This window comes from Dendrobates tinctorius, unplaced genomic scaffold (assembly GCF_039654945.1).
Source record: "Dendrobates tinctorius isolate UK_male_01 unplaced genomic scaffold, ASM3965494v1 ptg000047l, whole genome shotgun sequence".
Taxonomy (NCBI): Eukaryota; Metazoa; Chordata; class Amphibia; order Anura; family Dendrobatidae; genus Dendrobates; species Dendrobates tinctorius.
This window is the reverse complement of record NW_027361715.1, coordinates 2,584,749-2,609,942: the sequence shown is the minus strand read 5'-3', so window position 1 is coordinate 2,609,942 and position 25,194 is coordinate 2,584,749. Positions and strand designations below refer to the sequence as shown.

General features: G+C 41.8%; 1 protein-coding gene across 4 annotated transcripts in view; it reads right to left on the bottom strand.

The window, feature by feature from the left end:
• Positions 1-25,194, bottom strand: part of ADCY7 (adenylate cyclase 7) — a 158,410-nt gene that overhangs the window by 92,053 nt on the left and 41,163 nt on the right. For 3 of the 4 annotated variants that reach the window (XM_073576175.1, XM_073576172.1, XM_073576173.1), the window contains exon 2: positions 7,501-7,972. In XM_073576175.1, coding sequence (XP_073432276.1) covers positions 7,501-7,674 — 174 coding nt within the window. In that variant the 5' untranslated portion in view covers positions 7,675-7,972. Of the gene's footprint in view, positions 1-7,500; positions 7,973-8,172; positions 8,221-25,194 lie in introns of those variants that run through there. The other variant, XM_073576174.1, reaches the window with a different exon arrangement.

The following is a 25,194-nucleotide window of genomic DNA, read 5'->3' as shown; positions in this document are numbered from 1 at the left end:
ATTGTTATGCTGTAATGTCTATTGTCTGTACAAATCCCCTCTGAAATGTAAAGTGCTGCGGAATATGTCGGCGCTATAAAAATAAAATTTATTATTATTATTATTATTATTATTATACCACATACGAACCATGCCGGGTCACAGCAGCCGAGCTTCCTGCTGCACACACTCGCAGGCACCAGTCCTATCATTCTAGTACTAGTGATTGCCTAGGTAGTCTATGACTAGTACTATAATGATGGGACCGATGCCTGTGAGCATGTGCAGCAGGAAGCTTGGCTGCTGTAACCCGGACATGGCTTGTACGTGGTATAGGGTATGTCCGGGTCAAAGCAGCTGAACTTCCCGCTGCACATGCTCACAGGCACCGGTCCTATCATTCCAGTACTATTGATAGTCTACCTAGGTAATTACTTCCCTATACTAAATAAATTCATCACAATAGGGCTGGAATTAGTGATGTCCGGGACAGAAGCACGGGATATCATCACTTCTACTCCTGCTGGAGACCACTAGAGTGATGGGGATTATAATTGTAAATAACCAACAAGAAATGAAGAAGTATTCTTTTATGTCTAATAATAATCAATTTGATTTATCCAAGTGAAGAAAAAGGTTTTACATCATATGATACATACAATTTATTTAATTTCCTGAATGCTGGGGTAAGGAAGTTGTCAGCTAGCCGATGGATATTGGATAACTTCTCAACTTGAAAATACCCTTTTAAAACCAACCCATTGTAAGGTGTCGATCGCTTTAATGAGATCTTTTGCATCATAAAAAGTATGACTCATGGTCTTGTCAATGTACGCCGTGTGTTTATTAGTATTTTTCTGTGCCAAAACTATAAATCCGCTCTTTTATAAAAGGATTTCCACATTTTTTTGTTAACAGATAAAAGTGGTAAAAAAATGGAGAAACACTCATAAGCATGACGGTTGTAACCAAAATTACTGGTAAGGTCAGTATTAGGCCGGTTTCACATTTGCGTTAAAGGCCGCAGCGTTGGCCTGCGCACAACTGCAGCTAAGCCCCGCCTCTCTGCCGTTAGCTCCGCCTCCGGGCGCATGACGCTGCATGCGTCATCTATCTTTATCACTGAGGACGCAGGCCGTGCGCAGTATGCATTTGGCGGCGCCTGCGTCCTTTTGACGGTGCGCCGAGCGCAACCAAATTGCAACAGGTTGCGTTTGGCGCTGGTCGGCGCACCGTCAAAAGGACGCAGGCGCCGCCAAAACGCATACTGTGCACGGTCTGCATCCTCAGTGATAAAGATAGGGACGCATGATGCATGCAGCGTCATGCGCCCAGAGGCGGAGCTACTGGTGGAGGCGCGGCAGGGGCGGGGCTTAGCGGCGGCCGTGTGCAGGCCGACGCTGTGGCCTTTAACGCAAATGTGAAACCGGCCTTACTCCATTTTTTTTATTTTACACAATGGTCATTTATTGACAAAAATGACGTTAAAGGTATATTCTCAAGTTTTCTCTTGAGCAGCTAAGAGCAGTATAGTATCCTTGCAGTCTCCTTACCTCCTGGTTTCTGACAGGGCGGGCTCACTCCTTGAGTGACAGATCTGGTGAGTAGCGCAGCTGCAGTATTAGGCCACATTCACACGGTCAGTATTTGGACAGTATTTGTGAGCCAAAATCAGGAGAGGAACATCGAGAGGAAAATTATAATAGAAACAACGTCACCACTTCTGTATTTATCACCTACTCCTGGTTTTGGCTTACAAATAATGATGTAAAATACTGACCAAATACTGAACGTGTGAACGGGGCCTTTATTAGAACTATAAGGCCCAGCTCAAGTTCTGCTGTAACAAGTTCTTCTATTAGTGATTTGTTCTGAGTCTGCATTACTATCACTATGTTTACACAGAGGTAAAAAGGCATTTTAACAAGCACACAGCTCGGATAGTGAGAGCAGAGCGTGGAGATTAGGAGATCGGCCAAGCTGCATTGAAACAAGCTGTACACCATGAAAGATAAAAGCTCTCATTGCAGGAGAAAGACAGCAGATAGAAAAAGCAAGTTAAATGCAAACTTGCTTATCTCACCATGTCTATCTAATTAAAGCGATTTAAGAACTTGATAAAACCCATTTTAATGATTAAAACAAAGCAATGTATGATGGCAAACAACAACATAATACTGAATCACGAAGGAAGAATTCATATGAAAACAGTAGTTAGTTTGGATTTACTAGGCTGTGCTCACAGCTCAGTCATGATATCTGTTTATCACCAATAACACCATGCTGCTTCACAATCAGCTGTTATTTCTGGGAATACCGAAGTGTAATTATTTCTGGGTTTAACTTTACACCTACAGGTGACTTAGGAGAAGTGTATAATTAGTACTTACAACTCTTGTCTGAACTGCCCAGTTTGGCAGTGTTTCAATAATCGCACAGTAGTAGTGATAATTAGGTGCAATGCTACAATTTTCAAAACATTTCGAGTGAATTGCAGTTGAAGTCAATTGGCAGCAAAACCTTCAGAGAGGGACATACAAAATAGTTGTGGGGAAGGAGAAGACACTATAAAAATGACCGCACCTAAATTAAAGGAAAAGCACCCTTTTTATCAAAGAAGGACCACTGTGGTCATATTAAATGCTTTCCATATATATACTGTATATATAGTTGAGAAGTCAGTCTTGCCCTCATAAAGTGCACAAAGTCTGGTTGCCAGACATGAAAAGAGCCCCATCACACGTTTCGCATATATGTGATGTTTCTTCTTCAGGGGGATGGTCCCCAGATCATGAAATACTCCACTAAAAATACCACCACATTCAATAAAGTACATTAAAACCAATGAGATCGTGCGAAAAAAAGGGGACACAATTGTTTCGACCAAAGCCACATAACCATGTTATGTAACCCACTTGATAATTACCATAAATTGAAAAGGATGGAAAACATTGGTATACATGCTCTCTTTTTGCCTCAACTTTATTTTCTTTAATTTTTCTTTATATGTTCTGGTGGTCCCAGGAGCGAAGAAGTAGTGCGGGAGCAGCGGGGGATTTATCATGTCTGTACTCAGTTTTTCTTTTCTTTTGTTACAGTCTCAAAAAAAAAACCCTTTGGGACCGACCAGTGGCACAATATATGTTGATCATTACACCGTTACTGATCAGCAGTTGTTTAGTACCCCGTTTACACAGGCAGAGCATAGTAAATGTTGTGCACTGAACACTCTGTAGTGGATCGCTGCCATAGTCTTCGGCAGCAGGAGTCCTGTTTACACAGGATAATGCAAGGCAGAGAGTAATGATCTTTTGCACTGCATGAAAGATAATTTCCCCCAATGGACAAGCGTTTTTGACGATCGTGATGGGCAGCCTTCTTGCACTGTAAGATTATCGTGAACGGGTGTTTTTTTTTTTAAAAGCGCTTTCATTTATACTTAGCTTTCATTCATGTACATCACATATAATTATGTGTAACTTTTTTTTAGTTTATGCTTGTTATAAAAACACTGATAAAATTATAAAAATGACACTATACACTAGAAATTCAGATGTGACCATAATTGGGGCAGTATCTGCCACTATCGTTTTTTTTCGGCACTCTCACCTTACTACTTTACAGAGGGTAATTATAGTTATCCCACCACCATTACTGAGTATATAAAGGCACTGTGCAATATAACAGTACAAGGGGAAGATGGAGCCACATCAGTAATTGTGGCCCCATTGATCTTGTATTGATCTTGGTATGTATTTTTTCAGTAACACAATGAAGGTAATAGTTACCAATTGTACCGTAGTAATGGTATACAATGGCGCTATGCTTATGTGATTGCCCACTGAAGACTAGCAATCCCCTGAAAAAGCCAGTGATCAGCGCTGCAGCTCTCTACACACCACCGTCTGCACGGACTAAAGGGCACTGTTCTTGGTACAGCTTTTGTTGCCACACTTTTGATTTTGCCTAGCGCCACAATTTGTCTGAACAGGCGCAGAAGATCGGCTCTAATAGACACTGACGAGGATCCAGAAGCTGAGCTGTAAGAGATATCTGCAGTACAACATTAAGGTGAACAAGTCTTCCTAGGCATGCTCGTTTCCAGATCTTAACAGGCCGCAGATCACCCGTTGAATGAGCAACCGCACTGAGCTGTACAAAAGATCATCATTCTCGGCAGCACATCGTCCTGTGTAAACAGGTCATGTGCTGCTCAGAACAATGACAGCATGTGTGCGCCAAACGATTTATTATCGATCACTCAGTGTGAATTGCTTAACAGACTATTTACGCTACCAACCAAACAAGTTGCTGATCAGTGATTGTTTGGTGCCGCCATTCAGTTTATCCACATTAAAGGGTTGTCCGGTCTTAAGGCACAAGTCTATAATCACTATGTGATGAAGACTTGTGAGGCCTCACAGTGCACGCATTGACGGCGTCGGGAGCGGGTTGTCATGTGACTGCAAGTATGCGGTGTGCAGACTTAAAGCCACATTCTGATTGGATGTCTCCAGCCTTGGTCAATACACTTGCATTAAGCGAGGCCGTGCACAGCTAGTCTGCACCTGACCGCATGTATGCAAATCACATGCTTACGATCATGTGCATGCCGTAAGTACCGGAGAATCGTCACAGCATGTAGTGTGCACACTGTGAGGATTCACAACTGTACAGTACATAGGGTACAAGTCTGCAGTCACTCTAAGGCTATGTTCACACTTTGCGTATTCTGCAGGCAAACCTGCTCTCTTGGCAGTAGAGAAGGTCAAAACAGCAGGTTTGGCTGAATGTTTGCCGTGTATTTTTGTGGCATTTTTGTCAGGGTACATTTGACTCTTGTGTATGCTGATAAAGTTTAGTGCATAAAAAAAATAAAGCGATTCAAGTTCATCAGGTTTTGACACCAAAAATGTAGCAAAGCCTGATGCATACGTTTTTTTTGCAGCGTTTTTTGCACCACCCATTGCTTTCAACGGGTGAAAAACGAGGACAAAACGCTGAAAGAAGTGACCTGCTCCATATTGCAAAAACGCAGCTCTTTGACAAAAAGGGCAGAAAAAAAAAAAAAAGGCTGTGTGCAGGAGATTTCTGAAATCTCATACATTTTGCTGGTACTGTGAAATGCGGCTGAAAATTTGCATTAAAAAAAATGCTGCAAAAACGCAACGTGTGAACTTAGCCTAAGGCTGGAAAATGTCTAAGAATTCTACAACCTTTGTGACAATCTGTCACAGAACATCTGGTCTTTCCAGCTGCACCATACAGCGGCCATCTCACTAGACGATCACTTTTCAATGCATTTTTTGTGGTCACCTCAAATGGGTTTCCCTTACGCGTAACAAAAGATTATGTTCATTTTTGTAATGAATATTAAAGTAAAAGAAGAGATAATACATTATTATACACAAGAAATAATAAATAAGAAAACTAAACGGCTTGTGAAAGCTCACAATGCACACACCAATGTGCTTATAGAATTTAATGGCCATTCCCGAAAACATACCAAAAAAATTAGCCTCAACCATACAGAAAAGCGCAGCCACCTGCATTTTTCAGAACTATATACAAAAAGAAAAGGACCATATATACAGCATGGCGTGGGATTATTTTTTTTGAGTGGCAGCAGTAAACTCCAAATCAAAAATGGTGAATTTGACCTCATTGTTATAGTTCCACATAATGGATTAAGTCTGCATTTAGACTACACAATTGAGGCCATTAAATAACTGCTGAGCGGCTACATAAAAGCCAATCAACGGCCAATACATAGCTTGTTTAGGATGGATGACTGCACTTCATGTGCACAGAACGATTATTTTAATTATCCTGTGCACATACGAGTGTCATTGTCCTTGGAAGCACATCTCCTATTTACATAGGACAATGTGCTGCCGAGAACGATGATTTTTAGGCAAGTTTAAAAGTCATTATACACCAATAAACAAGCGTGATTGGCAGCCTATTCACACCGACCAATTATTGGGAGCAAAGAATGCTTATATCCTGATAAATCAGCCAGTGGTAACAGGCTGACAATCAGCAGACAAAGGAGGTAAAACAGCCGCTCGGCAAGTAAAAGTCAATTTTAAGCTTGCTTAAAAAAAAAAAAAAATCATCCTTCTCGGCAGCACATCGTCCTGTGTAAACAGGACCTGCAATTACATCCTATGCGCGCAATAAGACCTAATACTGATTGATCTGTGCACATCGGAAACATGGCTGACCGGTCTAAACAGGCCATTATTCAATCACGGGCCAGTGTGAACGAGCCATTATGGTGAAAATTATGAAAAGATTAATCATGAACAAGTATTCTGAAGAACGCTTGTTTCACAATAATTTGCCAGTGAAAACAAGCTGACAATCACCTGATGAAGCAAAACACTCGCACATTGGCTAAAATGATCTTTTATGGAGCACAAATAATATCTTGGTTCTCAGAAGCACATTAACCTGTATACACAGGACTCGTGCTGCCGAGAACTATGACAGCCTTTGTGCACTGAGTGATCTATCACAGATCATTCTATGGACTTCGCTTACCAGCGTCTGCCTTGGTGAACAGGCTATTAAATGAGTGCAGACTAAAAAATATTTAGCCATCAGCGGTTGTTTAGAACTGGGGGGGGGGGGGGTCCGTTTTGTTTTGCGATATGGATAACATTACTCTCCTCTATAGACTGTAGAAATGATCAAAACAAAAACAATAAAACAATTGCTGCCCCCATCTTACATGTGAAAATAAATGTAGAAAAACGAGCGCAGATATGAGACGTGGGTCCAGCATGGGTTTAGCTTTCAAAAGTCAGAAATATTTATGAAATGTACAATGTTTTTGTTTTTTTTCAGAAATTCGAATGCTCGTGTTATACAAGTGGCTATAACACAAACAATAAGCGATCGTATGATTGTATCAATGACAAACAAGCACCGGACAGCGATAGCGACTCTTGCTCGTGTTCCCTACGTACAAGCTGCCACACAAGGCTTACCCCATACAAAGACTAATGTTGGCTGAACCAGCTGATGTCGACGGGTTCGTCCAACACTCTAGTGTATATGGGACCAGGACAATTGATTTTTGGAGGAGTTAAGGATTCAGCATGTCTGGGAAAACAAAGGATTGACAGTCCGAAATCAGAGAAGTCGCCACCAGAGGTGTGTGGCGGAGGCCCTCACATAGGGAAGAACACAGGAGGACTCGGTAGAAAGCTACTGCAAGCTCAGTATTTCCGTAAGGTGATATTAATCTACAACCTGAATACACAGCCTCGTATGTGGGTCTAGAAGGCTGTAGGTTCGGGTTGGTTGACTTGCCGTCAGTCCAGGCAACGCGGTCCATAAACAGGACAGTGAAATTTGCCCATCTGAACCCGTCACGATGCGGAGATACATAGTAAATAACATTAGCACCTTTTTTTTAAAATAAACAATTGTATTAACTTTATGGAAACAAGCTTAAGACCCCTAGAGCTGCCCTAAACCTGAAGTTTAAGAACTCAAAGAAAGTTTACTCACATCGTTGGTGGTAAAGAAGAGGACGATCAGCATCACACAAGCCGTGACCACCACAAACAGCAGGATGAGCAGCAGAGGATAGTGCTGGCTGCTGCACTGGTACTTCTCATAAAGCGAATGCTCAATCATCCAGTCTTCGTTGTCCTTTATGAGATACTTCCCTTTGGATGGCATTTTAAGCGAGTCCGGCTTCCTTTCTTTCCCTTTAGTTCCCAGATTTCACAGCACAACAGATAGACCCGAGCTGCTGGTCTCTCCAGGCTGCTGTGGTGTGTCTGATTCACATTGTACGCCGTGAGAAGTCTACAGCTGGGGCAAGGTAAGAGGACCAGCTCCCGCCTCCCAAAAACATGTGCAGCTTATCGAGGGTTGTAAGCAGACATGGCTGCGCCTGGATGATACCCTGCCCGGCTTCTGAAGTCACTTGTCACACACCATCTCATGCTTCCATCCCCGCTGACTCCTCAGTATTCTGCGCACAAAAAGAGAGAAATACACGCTTATAGTCACAGTTGTCATTTGTGTTGTCAAACTTTGCAATCCACAAAACTTCATATAAGATAAGAGACAATAAAAAAGTCATTGAAACAAAAAAGAGAAAGAAGAGCATAAGAGAGTAACCTCCAGAAGTTACTGGTGTACTCGCTAGGTGTTACATAAAAGCTGGCTTACATGTACTGAGGACACAAAGGACATCACAGCGCTCATGACAGCTCACTGAGCCAGTCTGCAGGTGGAGATCTGAGAGGATGTGGAGCGGAGAAAGGAAAGGTGGAGATTCAGGAATGAGGACATTACGGCATTAGAAGACGTGAAAGACATGAGTCACACACATCACACCTTGTTAGTCGGCTCTTATGATGCAATTTGTATAAAATATAAAAAAAAAAAATCCCAGCTCCTTAAAATTATTCAATTGCTTGGGGTATAATGCTCCATTAGTCACTACCCATTCATGTAGTTGTCACGCAACTGTTGCTTGTATAGTGCCAACATATTCTGCAGAAGTAGTGGGCGACCCCTTTCTGTATTGCAGATCATAACCCACTGGTGACAACCTACTATTGCCCCCGAAGGGTTCTGCTAGCCACACATCTCACAGTGGAGGAAATACAACATCATAGAACTATTCAAATACAGTCATATGTTAAAGTTTGGGCACCCCTATTAATGTTAACCTTTTTTCTTTATAACAATTTTGGTTTTTGCACCAGCTATTTCAGTTTCATATATCTAATAACTGATGGACTCAGTTATATTTCTGGATTCAAATGAGGTTTATTGTACTTACAGAAAATGTGCAATCTGCATTTAAGCAAAATTTGACCGGTGCAAAAGTATGGGCACCTCAACATAAAAGTGACATTAATATTTCGTAGATCCTCCTTTTGCAAAAATAACAGCCTCTAGTCACTTCCTGTAGCTATTAATGAGTTCCTGGATCCTGGATGAAGGTATTTGTGACCATTCCTGTTTACAAAACAATTCCAGTTCAGTTAAGTTTGATGGTCGCCGAGCATGGACAGCCCGCTTCAAATCATCCCACAGATGTTCAATGATATTCAGGTCTGGGGACTGGGATGGCCATTCCAGAACATTGTAATTGTTCCTCTGCATGAATGCCTGAGTAGATTTGGAGCGGTGTTTTGGATCATTGTCTTGCTGAAATATCCATCCCCTGCGTAACTTCAACTTTGTCACTGATTCTTGCGCATTATTGTCAAGTATCTGCTGATACTGAGTTGAATCCATGCGACCCTCAACTTTAACAAGATTCCCGGTGCCGGCATTGGCCACACAGCCCCAAAGCATGATGGAACCTCCACCAAATTTTACTGTGGGTAGCAAGTGTTTTTCTTGGAATGCTGTGTTTTTTAGCCTCCATGCATAACGCCTTTTTGTATGACCAAACAACTCAATCTTTGTTTCATCAGTCCACAGGACCTTCTTCCAAAATGTAACTGGCTTGTCGAAATGTGCTTTTGCATACCTCAGGCGACTCTGTTTGTGGCGTGCATGCAGAAACGGCTTCTTTTGCATCACTCTCCCATACTCTCCTTGTGCAAAGTGCGCTGTATTGTTGACCGATGCACAGTGACACCATCTGCAGCAAGAGGATGCTGCAGGTCTTTGGAGGTGGTCTGTGGATTGTCCTTGACTGTTCTCACCATTCTTCTTCTCTGCCTTTCTGATATTTTTCTTGGCCTGCCACTTCTGGGCTTAACAAGAACTGTACCTGTGTTCTTCCATTTCCTTACTATGTTCCTCACAGTGGAAACTGACAGGTTAAATCTCTGAGATAACTTTTTGTATCCTTCCACTGTAAAGCTTTGTTGAATAATCTTTGTTTTCAGATCATTTGAGAGTTGTTTTGAGGAGCCCATGATGCCACTCTTCATAGGAGAATCAAATAGGAGAACTACTTGCAAGTGGCCACCTTAAATACCTTTTCTCATGATTTGATACACCTGGCTATGAAGTTCAAAGCTCAATGAGGTTACAAAACCAATTTAGTGCTTCAGGAAGTCAGTAAAAAGTAGTTAGGAGTGTTCAAATCAAGAAAATGATAAGGGTGCCCATACTTTTCCACAGGTCAAATTTTGTTTAAATGCAGATTGCACATTTTCTGTTAGTACAATAAACCTCATTTGAATCCAGAAATATAACTGAATCCATCAGTTATTAGATATATGAAACTGAAATAGCTGTTGCAAAAACCAAAATTGTTATAAAAGAAAAAAGGTTAACATTAATAGGGGTGCCCAAACTTTAACATATGACTGTATATGACACCTTCAAGGGGTCGTCCACTACTCCTACAACCTCTTCTCATTCCACAGGTTTATCCCTTGTAAAAGAACACCTATGCTACCCGTTCGGAGCCATTCTAGAAGGGTCGGGACTGACTCTACCGGGGATCACATGACATCATTATGTCATGCAATCCCTGCAGCGGATCAGCACTGGATTCACTCTTCTCGCCTTAGGATGAATTCACAGCAGCTCTCATCTCCTCCAGATTTATTTGATTTGTCCAAAAGCGGAGTGTGTGAATTCGAGACTGATTATGTCACGCCATTCCTGTGACCAATGTCAAGTGATCCCTGGGAGAGCCTATGCCAACATCGCTGTCACCGCGGGAACAGCGCAGTCACCTGAGGGGAGTATATGTGTTATTATTTTACAAGGGGGAAACACAGGGATTGAAAAGGTGTTGTACAAGTAGTGGATTACCCCTTTAAATAATTGGTCCCATTTATTACAAAGAGAAAATCCTTTTGCTTGAGATTATGATGTCGTCCACCTTTAGGGATAATTTATTTATTTACCTAAATACATGTATTTGGTTTTAAAAATGTTGACTTTTCCAATTGGGTTGAATTAATCAGCTGAGAGGAATTTAGAAAATGACAGAGACGAGCTCTTTTGTGTAGCCGTCATAATGAATTCACTGAAAAGTTCTCAGGTAACTCATTCTGCAGCCAGTAATAAACACAACAACACAGAGGCTACAGCAGGCAAACTGTTCATTATTTTTTAAAGAAAACCAATTGTAAGAATGTTTTTTTCTTATCAGACATACTTGAATTTAAATAAAAATAAATAGTCCTCAATGGTAGACAACCCCTTTAAGTTAACACAAGCTTATAAGTCACCAATTTTTCATCTAGACAAAAAAAAGTATTGCCATCCATATACCTATTTTGCATTGCATGATTTTGTAATTTATGTATAAAAACAAAATTATGAAATAAAAATGTCCGTATTTATCAACTACATAACAGATGCCATAGAGATGATGATCACATTGCATCCATTTTTTATTTTTTGTGGACACCCCACATAGTCAAGTCTCATGAAAAACAATAGATCAGATTAGCGCATGTTGCAATTTTTTTCCACGCAGACAGTGCAGAAAAACATTTTTACATGTAGACCAACTACAATATTGATTTCCGCTGGTCCATGTGTGACCGGTTCTCCACATGGAATGAAAAAAACAGTGACTAGCAGGAGTAGTCCTAATGATAATGGCTAATGGAGACACAATTATTTCTAGTTTTCCATGGGAAAAAAACCTACATCCAGTGAAACACCGTATGCTCCGAAACGTAAGGGCTTCAACTTATAAAATACAAGCAAATTTAATATATAGGTCAGATCCGTCGTATGATAGATCTCAATGGCATCAGATAGACCACAGACCTATGCGTCTCCCTCCCCCCCGCATTGCACACTCAGTGCAGATGCCGATACAGCTGAAAGCCATGATGGAAGAGAAAGCATCCATCTCCCATCACTCCCCCTCTGCCACATTGTGTCGAGACGTGACTGCAGACACCAGAGCAGAAGGGGAATCAGAAGATGTAAGTATTGTATTTATTTATTTTTTATAATACTGCAGGACTGTGTGGCTGCATTATACTCAGTGTGTGTATGGGGGGGGCTGCACTATATAGTCTGTGTGTCTGTGGAGTGGGCTGCATTATACTCTATTGAGGACTATGGGGTGCATTATATTATATCGAGGACTATGGGGAATGCATTATACTATTTAAAGAACTATAGGCTGCATTATAGTATGAGGAGTGCATTGTACTGTATGGAGGGTGCATTATACTACATGGAAGACTATGGGGCATATTATACTATATGAAGGACTATGGGGTGTATTATACTATATGGAGCACTATGGGGTGTTTTATACTATATGGAGGACTATTGGGAGTGTATTAAAGTATATGGAGGGATACGGCCTCATTATACTATATGGAAGACTATGGAGCACATTATACTATATGGAGGACTATGGTGAGTGGGTTATACTATATGGAGGACTATGGTGAGTGGGTTATACTATATGGAGGACTATGGTGAGTGGGTTATACTATATGGAGGACTATGGTGAGTGGGTTATACTATATGGAGGACTATGGGGAGCACTATGGGGTGTTTTATACTTATCAAAATGCTGCCTATTCATTGAGTGATTGGATTGTTTACGCTGGAACAAAAATCATTGTTATCAGCAGCACGTTGACCGGTGAAAACTGCAGATGTGCTGCTGATAACATAATACTGTATGGGGATTTATTCGTGATCATTCTGCCCCCATCATTCTTCCTCAGCTGGTGTAAAGAGGCCGGGAAATAAGAGGCAAAATATTTCAATATTGCCAATCGCGGTCGTTTAACTGCCTGAACTCAGCGCATGTAAATACAACAGAAATGTTTCTCTTTGATGCACAATATGTGAGCATTTGAGGCCCCAATTTAAACTTTTGCCCAGATCCCCACTTTGTCTAAAACCGACCCTGCCTATGCCCCTAAGGCCTCGACCACATGTCATGTATTTGATTAGCATTTTCCATCAGTGTTCGTATACCACAGCCAGAAGTGGGACTTGCAGAGAAAAACTAGGATTGACACCTGTTCTGAGTTTTAGAGACACTCCTGGTTTTGGCTTACAAATACTGATGAAAAATACTGATATATGCCTAATACTGATGAGGCCTAAAAGGTGCCACACAGGCCATTAACCGCCACTCACTGGCTACATGCCACCGAATCAGTGGTCATTTAAAGGTGTATTCCCATTTCCAAGCTTCAATCCCAGTATGTAGTAGGTGTAATAATAACAGCTAACTGTCACTATATGAGTGGTCGTAACCTTGGATACCCAAGCTACTGCAATGCCCTGTACATGGGGTAAGTGACATTGCGAATAAGAAGAACTATACCACATTTCTAATCGGAGGAATTTGCAAATATTTTATTTACTTTAGTCACTTCTATAGCACCGTTAAAGGGGTATTCCCATCTTCAAGATCCTATCGCAATAGGTAATAGTAATTAAAATCGCACATATCTCAAATTAGAAAGGTTGTATAGTTTTTGTGATTCGCTATGTCTCTTTCCTCATGTACAGGACCTCAGGTATCCATGGATACGTCCAGTGATAAAATGACAGCTAGTTTTCTAGTGGTCGTAACCAAGGATACCTAAGCTCCTGTAATGTCTGCACATTAGGAAAAAAGACCTAGTGAATAAAAAAAATATATACTACATTTCTAATTGGAGGTATTTGCTAATATTTTTCTTATTACACCTACTACATATTGGGATAGGATCATTATTGGCACTGTCCCCTATCAGTATGTCTTTGGAGGGTGGGAAGCAACCCAGGCAAACACGGGGAGAACATACAAACTCCTTGCAGATAATGTCCTTGGTGGGATTTGAGCCCAGGACTCCAGCGCTGCCAGGAGCTGCCACCATGTTGCCCCTTATTAATATTGCACCTTCTACATATCAGGATAGGATCTTGGAGAGAGTAAGATCTCAAAAAACCTGAGGAGTCAACAATACTGAGGTTATGAGAACAGATGACTGCATGGATTTTGGAGTGAGAACAGAATGACTGTGCAGGGACGAGTGTACACAAAGAGGGGGAAGAGTGGCTGCAAACAATGAAACTGGCTGCCCCTTTTGCTAAGCTGCTTTCCCTCCCTCCATGGTAACCGGCCTATTCAGATCACAATGCACTGCTGAAGACCGGCAATTAACTCGTTCTCTACCTTTAGAATTAGACAAAACTCTAGTGGCTGCAAATAATCAAAATCACCACGTAACCCCTTAGCTACCGCGGTTTATAACACTAGAGCCTCATTCAGACGTACGATGTTCTCGTGTGTGCGCTATCCATGATTTCCACGGATAGCACTCATACCTGTTATAGTCTCTAGTGCCATTCACATGTATGATTGCCATCCAAGCATCCATGAAATAACTGGAACGCACTTGGGTGACATTCAAGTTGGGATCAATTTTCACAGACTGTCACATAGGAGAAGGAGGACATTTTTTTTTTCTCCCCATGTTCGAGAAAAACTGATCAAGCTCTGACCAAGCTCTGACCAAGCTCTGATCAAGCTCTGATCAAGCTCTGACCAAGCTCACATCAAATAGGGAAGGCAGGTGTTTACTAAAACATGTCAGCAGTGATAACAAGTCCAATTTAACTTGTTCAGCATATTTGGCATTGACGAACCTGTAAAAGCCCTATCTTACAGGATATAAAGTTCTTATTCACTTGTGGATAATACATAAATATTATTTTAAATAATGTATTATCATACCACTGCCAGAACTATTGTTTTTTACCACCTCGCATTAAAAAAAATCAAAAGTGATCATAAGTGCAAAAAGGTACCAAGAAAAACAACTCGCCCCACAAAAAAAACAAAAACAAGACTTCACACAGCTCCACTAATTGAAAAATAATAAAATCTGTGAAAATGGTGACAGATGAACACAACCTTGTCAGCAGAAAAAAACAAAAGCGCAGATAGAGAACATAGGTATGAGTGAAAGCAACCCTCTGGACCTGAATATTTGACAAGTGTAGCTATTATTCTTATCTGTCTCCTGCCACATTTACTACATTTTGGAGCCATATTCTTTGCTTTACAAAGTGGCAGTACTTTGGAGAACCTCTGATAGGACCACCTACCATGACTTTTGGTCTTCTCAGAGGGTAATGTAGGGGACGGTTCTGAGACTTTTTATTGCTACTATCCATAGTAAAGTCTGAGACAGCAGAGAATGGGGGTACAGAATGAAACGGGTGGCGCTGTGACTCAGTGGTTAGCACTGGAGCTTTGCAGCTTTGCAGCTTTGGAGTCCTGGGTTCAAATCCAACCAAGGACAACATTTGCAAGGCATTTGTATGTTCTCCCCGTGTTTGCGTGGGTTTCCTCCCACACTCCAAAGACATACTGATAGGGAATGTAGATTGTGAACCCAATGGGGGCAGTGATGATAATGTCTGTAAAGCGCTGTGGAATTAATGGCGCTTTGCAACAAAAGCATAATAAATACTGGTAAATAATGAAACAAGGCATAAGAAGGGCAATCTGTCCCACGTATAGACAAACGTTCAGTGTTGACTGGAGTGTCGCTTTAGGCTGTTTAGATTTGTAGAGACAGAAGAAATTACAAACTATAGCTGTGAGGAGATGAGGTCAGGTCTGTAAAGTGTTACATCCCTGCAGAAAAACTGGCCTGATTGTGGATCAAAGTCAGTCGCACTCAATTTGCAACGATCGGTTGACACAAAATTAAACAAATGAAACAACTCAAGAACTTGGATCACAGTCAGAGGAGGCAGAATCGTGTTCTGTATGCAGGGCACAAGGAAAGGAAAAAGACGCTGGCACCTTCTAATCAAGAAAATGTCCAAAATGTTTCCATTTACATTAATGTAGAAAACATGTGCATTCACGAGAATGTCACTTACCAACCGACATACAGTGATCTTATACAATGAAGACAAGGCTTATCTCATTTGGCTTACAGTCGCTCTCTGGGAAACAGGAATTTCTATAAACATTTCTAAACAATTTATTAGCTTGGAAAAAAAAATCCAGTGAATATAAATTCTACATGTGGCCATTTATTGACTGTACCATAGAGTGGAATCCCACAAAAAAAATCATAGCTTTATTAATTTATTAGTGCATTTACTGAACATACATTACAGTAGGCCAACATTTCGGATTTTAAAATCATTGTTATAAAGTATTCTAAATTATTACTGAGATAATGACTTTTGGCTTTTCATTGGCTGTAAGCCATAATCATCAACATTAACAGAAATAAACACGTGAAATAGATCACTGTCTGTAATGACGCTATATAATGAGTTTCACTTTTGTATTCAAGAACTGAAATAAATTAGCTTTTTGATGATATTCTAATTTTGTGAGAAGCAGCTGTATTTCTTGTATATATAACTGCATTCAGAGCAGTCTAACCTATGGAAATGTGTGTGATCAGTATGAGAGTGCAATCTGGCCAATTTGTGTAATGTAAATATAAAAACGACAAAAGAAGGAAAATGCTTTATAAAAGGCGAAATAATGAAAATAACCAGGACAGGAAAAAAAATCTGTTATCAGATCCTAACACACGATTCTAGTAACCGGCGCCATTTCTTTTCTTTCACTATAGAATAGCTTTATTTTTGTGGTCCAGTAATGATTAACAGTATCAGGAAAAGCAGGCACAGACTTTGTGGTAATACCAACCTGTATCCAGGATAAGGGCAGCGAGAAAAATCACAATTCATGCAATAATATGCCAATATGGAAACAAGCAAATATGATACTAGCAAAATATAACAAGTACATACAGACACGTTCATTTAGGAAAAAAAAACACTACTGTGTCCAAATGATCAGCAGTGGGAACATGTTTCTAGAAATATTTATTACTACATTTATATAAAAGGTGTCTGGAATCAGGGAAAAAAAGAGCCAATTTTGGAGATTGACATAAGTACTACAAACTTCACAAACGCACTGACATCAGCGGTCATACAGCAGATACCGCTGAAGCCAGTGATGGGCTGCTGTGGTCATTCCGCCAAGTAAAAAAAAAAAAGGGACAGCTCTGCAGAGGGAAAGGATTTACCAGCTAAGTATTACTTCTTTTATTATGTTTTCTGCCTTTTATTACTAGTCACATATTAGTTTGTGTTTTTTTTAGGCTGTACTGTCTTAAAGCAGCACTTCAGCATTTTTTTTTCCTTTATTTCACTGCCAGGAGTGATATAATTAATACTTGTTCACTAAGTAAAATACTTGTCAGCTGTCTTCTGCTCTTCCCAGTGCGGCTCCGGTCATGCACAGTGAGCCCATGCATTCGGCTTACTGCACATTGCCAAGGAGGCAGAGATTTGAAAAGAGTTATCACAGAGGTATGATAACATAATTAGCCGAACAATTAGTCTGGAGTCCGCCCCCACAACTATTCACCCGCTTATTAGCATGTCACAGGCCAAGTTATAAAAATAGGGATTATTTGAAAATATATTAAGGGATAAATAAAGACATGGGGGTGGTATAAGGGTCCAATGACCCCAATGTACAGCTGATCTGGGTCTGCTAAGAAGCTGCAGCTCCTGATCCCTACTGGCACTTAGTGATCCCTTAGGACAAGGGAAGGAAGTGCTATTGCGGCTGCCTGGACTTTAGAACCAACATTCATTTAGTGCTGTGTTCTCTGCAATCAAAAAGGCAACGATCAGAATAAACCATCAATGCCATGTCTATTAGGATTGTTTCTGTCTCTGACAGTGGCTGCCCACTCCTGCATTATCTCCATGCAACGCCTGACTCTTCCGAACCCTTAAAACACGTCCTTGCAGAGTCATAATGGGATTAATGCAATTTTTCAACACAGTGAAGGGTCAGAATGTTGTTAAACAATGTACACTTTTTTCTTGTGCATCAAACAAGTTGCTATGCCTGTGAATCAAGCTAGGTTCAAATATACTAGTTATGTCAAGATCAGTTTCACCACTTTCCCCTGAAACCGACTCAAACTTGCATCAAACGCTGTGATCCGGAACCTGGATCTGTCTGTTACACGGGACAGGATAGAATGGGAATTCAAAACAATTTGATCGATTCCTCCATCAGTTTCAAGATGGAAAATGCATATGCACAGGGCCGCAATTACATTCTTATTCCCAGAGCAATGTATAAAACATCACAGTAAGTACAGTGCAACGGGAAAAGATTACATTATTTCTATCTATATATATACCATGCATACCACGAAAGGGGGGGCGAGCGGTACCATGCATACCACGAAAGGTGGGTGAGGGGACCCTGCATAACACGAAAGGGGGGTGAGGGGACCATGCATACCAGGAAAGGGGGGTGAGGGGGACCATGCATACCAGGAAAGGGGGGTGAGGGGGACCATGCATACCAGGAAAGGGGGGTGAGGGGGACCATGCATACCAGGAAAGGGGGGTGAGGGGGACCATGCATACCAGGAAAGGGGGGTGAGGGGGACCATGCATACCAGGATGGGGGGGTGAGGGGGACCATGCATACCAGGATGGGGGGTGAGGGCGACCATGCATACCAGGAAACAGGGGGGGTGAGGGCGACCATGCATTCCAGGAAACAGGGGGGGTGAGGAGGACCATGCATTCCAGGAAATGGGGGTGAGAGGACCATGCATACCAGGATAGGGGAGGTGAGGGGGACCATGCATACCAGAAAAGGGGGTGAGGGGACCATGCATACCAGGAAAGGGGGGTGATGGGACCAAGCATACCAGGAAAGGGGGGTGAGGGGGACCATGCATAACAGGAAAGGGGGGTGAGAGGACCATGCATAACAGGAAAGGGGGGTGAGGGGACCATGCATAACAGGAAATGGGGGTGAGGGGGACCATGCATACCAGGATAAGGGGGGTGAGGGGACCATGCATTCCAGGAAAGGGGGGTGAGGGTGACCATGCATACCAGGAAAGGGGGGTGAGGGGGACCATGCATACCAGGAAAGGGGGGGTGACGGGACCATGCATACCAGCAAAGGGGGGGGTGAGAGGACCATGCATACCAGGATTGGGGGGTGAGGGGTAGCATGCATATCAGGACTGGGGGTGCATTATTGCATTATTATTAAATCTTCATAAAGAAACATTCTAGAATAGCCGATGCGTTAGAATCGGGCCACCATCTAGTTTACTATAAATAAAAATAATCTAAATACTAAAATAAAGATATGATTATCCAGTATAATTCTTGGTAAAGCATAGATCTGTGAACTATGACTTGCTTCACGTTGAATGTATGTGTATGTATAATATTATACATGCATGTAATAAAAATATTTCACACTGGACAACTACAGACAAGTACTAGGGATGTTTTCAGAGTAATTAGATTCCTTGCAGGGCAAAGTAGAAAAATAGTGCTGCAAACCCAAAATCAGATTTTATATGAATACAAGAGGGAGAATGACGGACATTTTTGTGTGTTTCTGTGTTGGTACAAGATGACCACAGAAGATAAAGCAGTATATGGAACAACTGCAGCACAGTCTCCTGCTGAGTAGCAGAATACGGATATCCCAGTGCCAAATTACATATTTTGGAATGTTTATTACCACTCTCCAATAACAGCACTTATTTGCTTTGATGTCTTAGCCGATTTATAACTGCAAATTATATTACCTAAATTGGTAGAAGCAGCCAGATTCTCGGATTTTGGGGAGTGCTGGAAGGACAATCTTTTATTTCAATTTACTTCTCTTAGACAATCACATATACAACTTTTCTAAAGAGTGTTTACTACCCAGAGCTGAATATGTTTTTGCAAACAATTGCTGCAGAATGATGGCCACAACATGGATCATCATAGCTTTTCAACACAAATCCATACCTCCCAACTTTTGAAGAAGGTAAAGAGGGACAAAGGCTGTGGCGTGCATAGTACTCCGCTGCAAATTTTAGGCCACGCCCTGACCACACCCATTTGCAACCAGTGACACCAATATTCACGCCCAACTGCTGATCACACTGACTGGTACTGTGGGCACACTGACTGGTACTAAGGAAAAGAGAGGAAGAAAGAAAACAGAGAGAGAAAAAAAAACAGAGAGAGAGAAAGAAAGGAGAGAGGAACTGAGAAAGAAAAGAAAGAAGAAAGAACAGAGAAAGAAAGAGGGGAAAGAAAGAACAGAGAGCAAAAGAAAGAACAGAGAGCAAAAGAAAGAACAGAGAGCAAAAGAAAGAACAGAGAGCAAAAGAAAGAACAGAGAGCAAAAGAAAGAACAGAGAGCAAAAGAAGGAACAGAGAGCAAAAGAAGGAACAGAGAGCAAAAGAAGGAACAGAGAGCGAAAGAAAGAACAGAGAGATAGAAATGGGAGAGAAAGAAAGAGTGGAAATAAAGAAAGAACAGAGAAAAAGAAAGAGAGAAAGAAAGAGAAAGAAAGAACAGAGAGAAAGAAAGAGGGGGCAGAAAAAAAGAAAGATTAGAGAGAAAGAACAGAGAGAGAAAGAACAGAGAGAGAAAGAAAGGGGAAGAAAGAAAGAACAGAGAGAAAGAAAGAGGGGAAAGAAAGAACAGAGAAAAGAAAGAAAGAAAGAACAGAGAGAAAGAAAGAGGGGACAGAAAAAAAGAACAGAGAGAGAAAGAAAGAACAGAGAGAGAAAGAAAGAGGGGAAAGAAAAAGAACAGAGAGCAAAAGAAAGAACAGAGAGGGGGAAAGAAAGAAAGAGGGGAAAGAAAAAATAAAGAACAGAAAGAGAGAAAGAAAGAACAGAGAGAGAAAGAGGAGAAAGAAAGAACAGAGAGAGAAAGAAAGAGGGGACAGAAAAAAAAAAGAACAGAGGGAGAAAGAAAGAAAGAAAGAAAGAGGGGAAAGAAAGAAAGAAAGAAAGAGGGGAAAGAAAGAAAGAAAGAAAGAGGGGAAAGAAAGAAAGAACAGAGAGAGAAATGTTATGATTCGGTCACCGAGGATGATTACCGGGGAATCAGCTAAGCAACCAGGAAACCCGAAAGGTTGGCAACTTAGGGGATTGCAGACCCCTAAACCTAACAACACAACTAGCATTAGCCGTGGGACTTGCCTACGATGCCCTAGATGCCTCGGCACAGCCAAAGAGTTAAATAAGCCTAAAGCAAGAAAGGGGAAAGCTAAACTGCCCCAGAGTAGAACCCCAAAGGAATAGATAGCCCCCAAACATATATTGTCGGTGAGACAAGATGAGGCACAAACGAAGGCAGAAAATAGAGTGTGCAAATTATGGGGCCCAAACTGTCTAGATAGGACAGGACAGAAAAGATACTGTCTGCAATCACGCTAAAACCCTAAAAAATCCAACACGTCTGATATACAAAAACACTGAGGCCACACGACCTCTCCCCCACTAGATCAGAATTCTGGTGTGAACTGGAAGCAAAGCAAAAGATACTAACAGGGAATTAGCAATACTGAACAGAATGACATAAGCTGTGACATATGAGCGGGGTCCAGCACAAATCCCAGCAGGGAATAATGCTGAACCCACATAGCAAAGCAGAAAGCAGAGAAAGGCAAAAACTATATCAAATGCAAAAGATTCCAGCAAATAAGTAACTTATCTGAATGATGCAAGACCAAGGAGGGGAAAAAGCAGACTTCACAATGCACAGGAAGAGAAACCAAATCACCAGCAGCAACTGAAGGAAGCTTGCTCACTTAAATCCTCCCAGTCTGTAACCCCTGACTTCCAATCATCATCTTCAGGTGATAGACTTCTGTCAACACGACCAGCTCCACTACCCGCATCAACCACCACAGGGAGCCCCGACTCAGAAGTTAGATCAAGAGAGTTCACAACAGAGAAAGAAAGAGGGGAAAGAAAGAAAAAAAAAAAGAGAGAGAGAAAGAAAGAGAAAAAAAAAAAGAAAGAACAGAGAGAGAAAGAAAGAGGGGAAAGAAAGAACAGAGCGATAGAGAGAAAGAAAGAGGGGAAAGAAAGAACAGAGAGAGCGAGAGAAAGAACGAGAGCAAAGAAAGAACAGAGAGAGACAGAGAAAGAAAGAAAGAAAGAAAGAAAGAACAGAGAGAAAGAAAGAGGAAAGAAAAATAAAGAATGAAAGAAAGAGAAGGGAAAGAAAGAACAGAGAGAGAGAAAGAAAAAAAGAGATTAGAGAGAGAAAGAAAGAACAAAGAGATAAAAAAAGAGAGGGAAAGACAGAACAGAGAATGAGAAAGAAACAGAGAAAGAAACATAGAGAGTGAAAGAAAGATTCTATAAAGATACTATAGAAGCCTGGCTCTCTTTGTAATGCCCACCTGAGCCTCCCGATGCAGGACATATGATCCGCTCAGATGGCCGGCATCCCTGATTCCAAGACGATCCTGCTGTCCGCGCTGTCAGAGGAGGACATGGTGATGGATCTGAAGCATTCCTGGTTCCATCACAATCTCCTCATGAAATTACCTCATTTCCGGTCAGCTTCCAGCTCATCACTTCCAGTGGACCGTCATTTGCGAGTTTTAAAGTGCTCCTCGGGGCTCCGCCGTGTACTCCTGTGTCCGTGGGAAAAGCCCGCTTTGTATGCCTCGTACACACTTGGCTCCGCTCCGCACATCCTGTACACACTTGGCTCCGAACATCCTGTACACATATGGCTCAGCTCCGTACACCTCGTACATGCGCGGCTCCGCTCTGTACACCCTGTAAACCCCTCCTGACCCCACACAGAAACTTACTCCATCCAGCACCCTGACAACCAGCACAGCAGAGTCCAGCAGACACAGAGACCGATGATCATGTGACCCCTGACTCCTCCCCTCCTGTGATCTCATCACAGGTCTTGTGTGCGCAGCCACAAAACAGCACAGCCACATCATTGCAGGCTGCGGTGGGTCTTTGGGAGGGCGAGGATGGGGTCGGTGCATGGGGGGGGCGTGGCGGCTCAGTGAAATGCGGGAAAAATAGCGTCCCGGGCGGAACGCAGGGACTGTCCTGTGAGAATCGGGACGGTTGGTAGCTATGCAAATCCACTATGGAAATATGTCAACAGGTTCTTCATGTAGATTGCTAACAAAGACTTCACTCCCTGTACCTCCAGACTGACAGTCATTATTGAACATACAATTTTGTCATATGTCGACACCATAGAAGCCTGTAAAGAACAGATCTGGTACACAAAAATATATTTTGCGGAGTGAAAAATCTATAAACGTAAACCAAAATGTCCTGTATATATGGTAAAAAGAAGAAAAAAAAAAAAAAAAAAAAAAAAAAGGATTGTGGTCCCTCAAATATTACATTCTCCCACATAATGCTTAATGCATCACCTATACATATGCTGTGCTCTTGTAATATTTTACATTGAAGACACTTGTTACTTTCAGCTGTGTTACATTTAACAAAAGGTTGTCTTAAAGAATAAACACATTTAAAAAATTGAGTGGCGTGGGGATTTTACTACGGCATGTTGGTTTTACTGGTAAAAATTTGCTTTTAGTTTCACTGTAAGAAAACTTTTCCAAGAACCGCTAATAATTCTTGCAAGTCCCTTCTCCAGGAACAAATGCTGAAGTCAGCAAGTGACTCTGCTGACTCTTCACATTCCGGTGTTGCAGAAGTACAGTTATAAGGAAAAGATGGCACTGTTTTTACATTACTCTTCACTTTAGAATGTAAATATATTAATAAACAGATGAGAGACAAAGACTGAGGGGACAAGAGTGGAAAAACTTAGAAAATCTAGGATAGAAAAGGAAACAAAATCAGATTCTAGCAGTTCAGCCTGAACGACTAATGGATGACTCCAATTAATGCCAACACTATGCAGGTACAGGAGAGACTATATCAAGGATGTAATACATCTTCTCCACCGGTGTAGCTAACCCTTTTTAACCTAGGTTTGTCAATGATTTTATAATTTATAACAATGAGCCTTGAAGAAAACCTGTCACAAGGTTTGGCCGATAGGAGTTATGGCCACCATCTTTCAGGGGTGATATACAGCATTCTATAATATCCCAACCCGACCTGTAAGTGAAGAAAAATAGCTTATTATACTCACCTGCGGGATGGTCCGGGTTCAAGGAGTGTTGCTCTTCTTGGTCTGGCGCCTCCCTTCTTCTTGCGATGCTGCTCTCCTTCTTGGTTTGTGTGTATGTTGCATCCATGCGTCATTAACAGATGTCTCCTCAGCATCACCCTCCTTCACAGGCGTAATTCCCTGCCCTGTTGATTGCAGAGCAAAGTACTGCAGTGCGCAGGCACCGGGGCGCTCTGACCTTTCCCTGAAATGTGGCCGGAACTCATATTGGCGAAACCTGGTGATCGTTTCCCTTTAAACACGCCATACACATTCGGCCGGCAGCTATTTTGGCTGTCTCTCCCATAAGTCCCCTTCACACGTCTGTTTTTTATGTCTGTATGCAGTCCATTGCATTCATTGGTGGTGCGCACGTGTCAGGTTTTTCACAGAGACCGCGTGTCCGTGTGAAAAACCCGCACACATGTCCTTTTTTTTCACGTACTACAGACAAAATGGGTGCTGCACATGTGCACATTGATGACATCCGTGTGTGAGGATTACATTTTACTTTTTGGTTAATGAGTAAAAGAGGGATGGGGAGTGTTTATTTCAATGAAAGGACTGTATTCTGTGTCTTTATTAAATTTGACTATGAGGTTAGTAATGGGGGCGTCTGATAAACACCTCTCTATTACTAACACCTGGGCTTGATGTCAGCTATTACAAAGCTGACATCAACCCCACAACTGTAACCCACTTGCCACCATACCATGGCAAGTAGCAAGAGCCAAGGCTAAGCGCTAGAATTGGCACATCTAATGGATGCACCATTTCTGATGTGGCTGAGGGCTGATGTTTTTAGTCTGGGAGGCGGCCAATATCTTTGGCCCCTTCCCAGCCTACTAATAGTAGCCCGCAGCTGTCTGTTTAGCCTTTGCTGGTTAGTAATTACAGTGGGGACCCCACTTCATTTTCTTTTATTCTCTCCTGTAATAACCAGCAAAGGCTAAGCAAACAGTCTTATCAGTGTCGCCTGGTCACACTGATCGCAGGGAGACCAGGTGACAATGATGAAAGCTGCATACGATAACTGCACTGCTTTTCCCAGGTGCCAGTAAGTGTTACACTGATACAGCATACAGATGTCACACGTATGTTACACACGGACAGCACCGGTACTGGTTTTTCCAGTGCTGGAAATATCAGGACATGTGAACAGGGCCATTCACAGTACTGCTCATGCAGCAGAGCACTCCCGTGTTCTGTATTAGAAATCCACTGACAGACATGTTTGGCATTGGCTTATCTCTGGTAGAACAAAGCATTCTTCAGATCATGCCCAA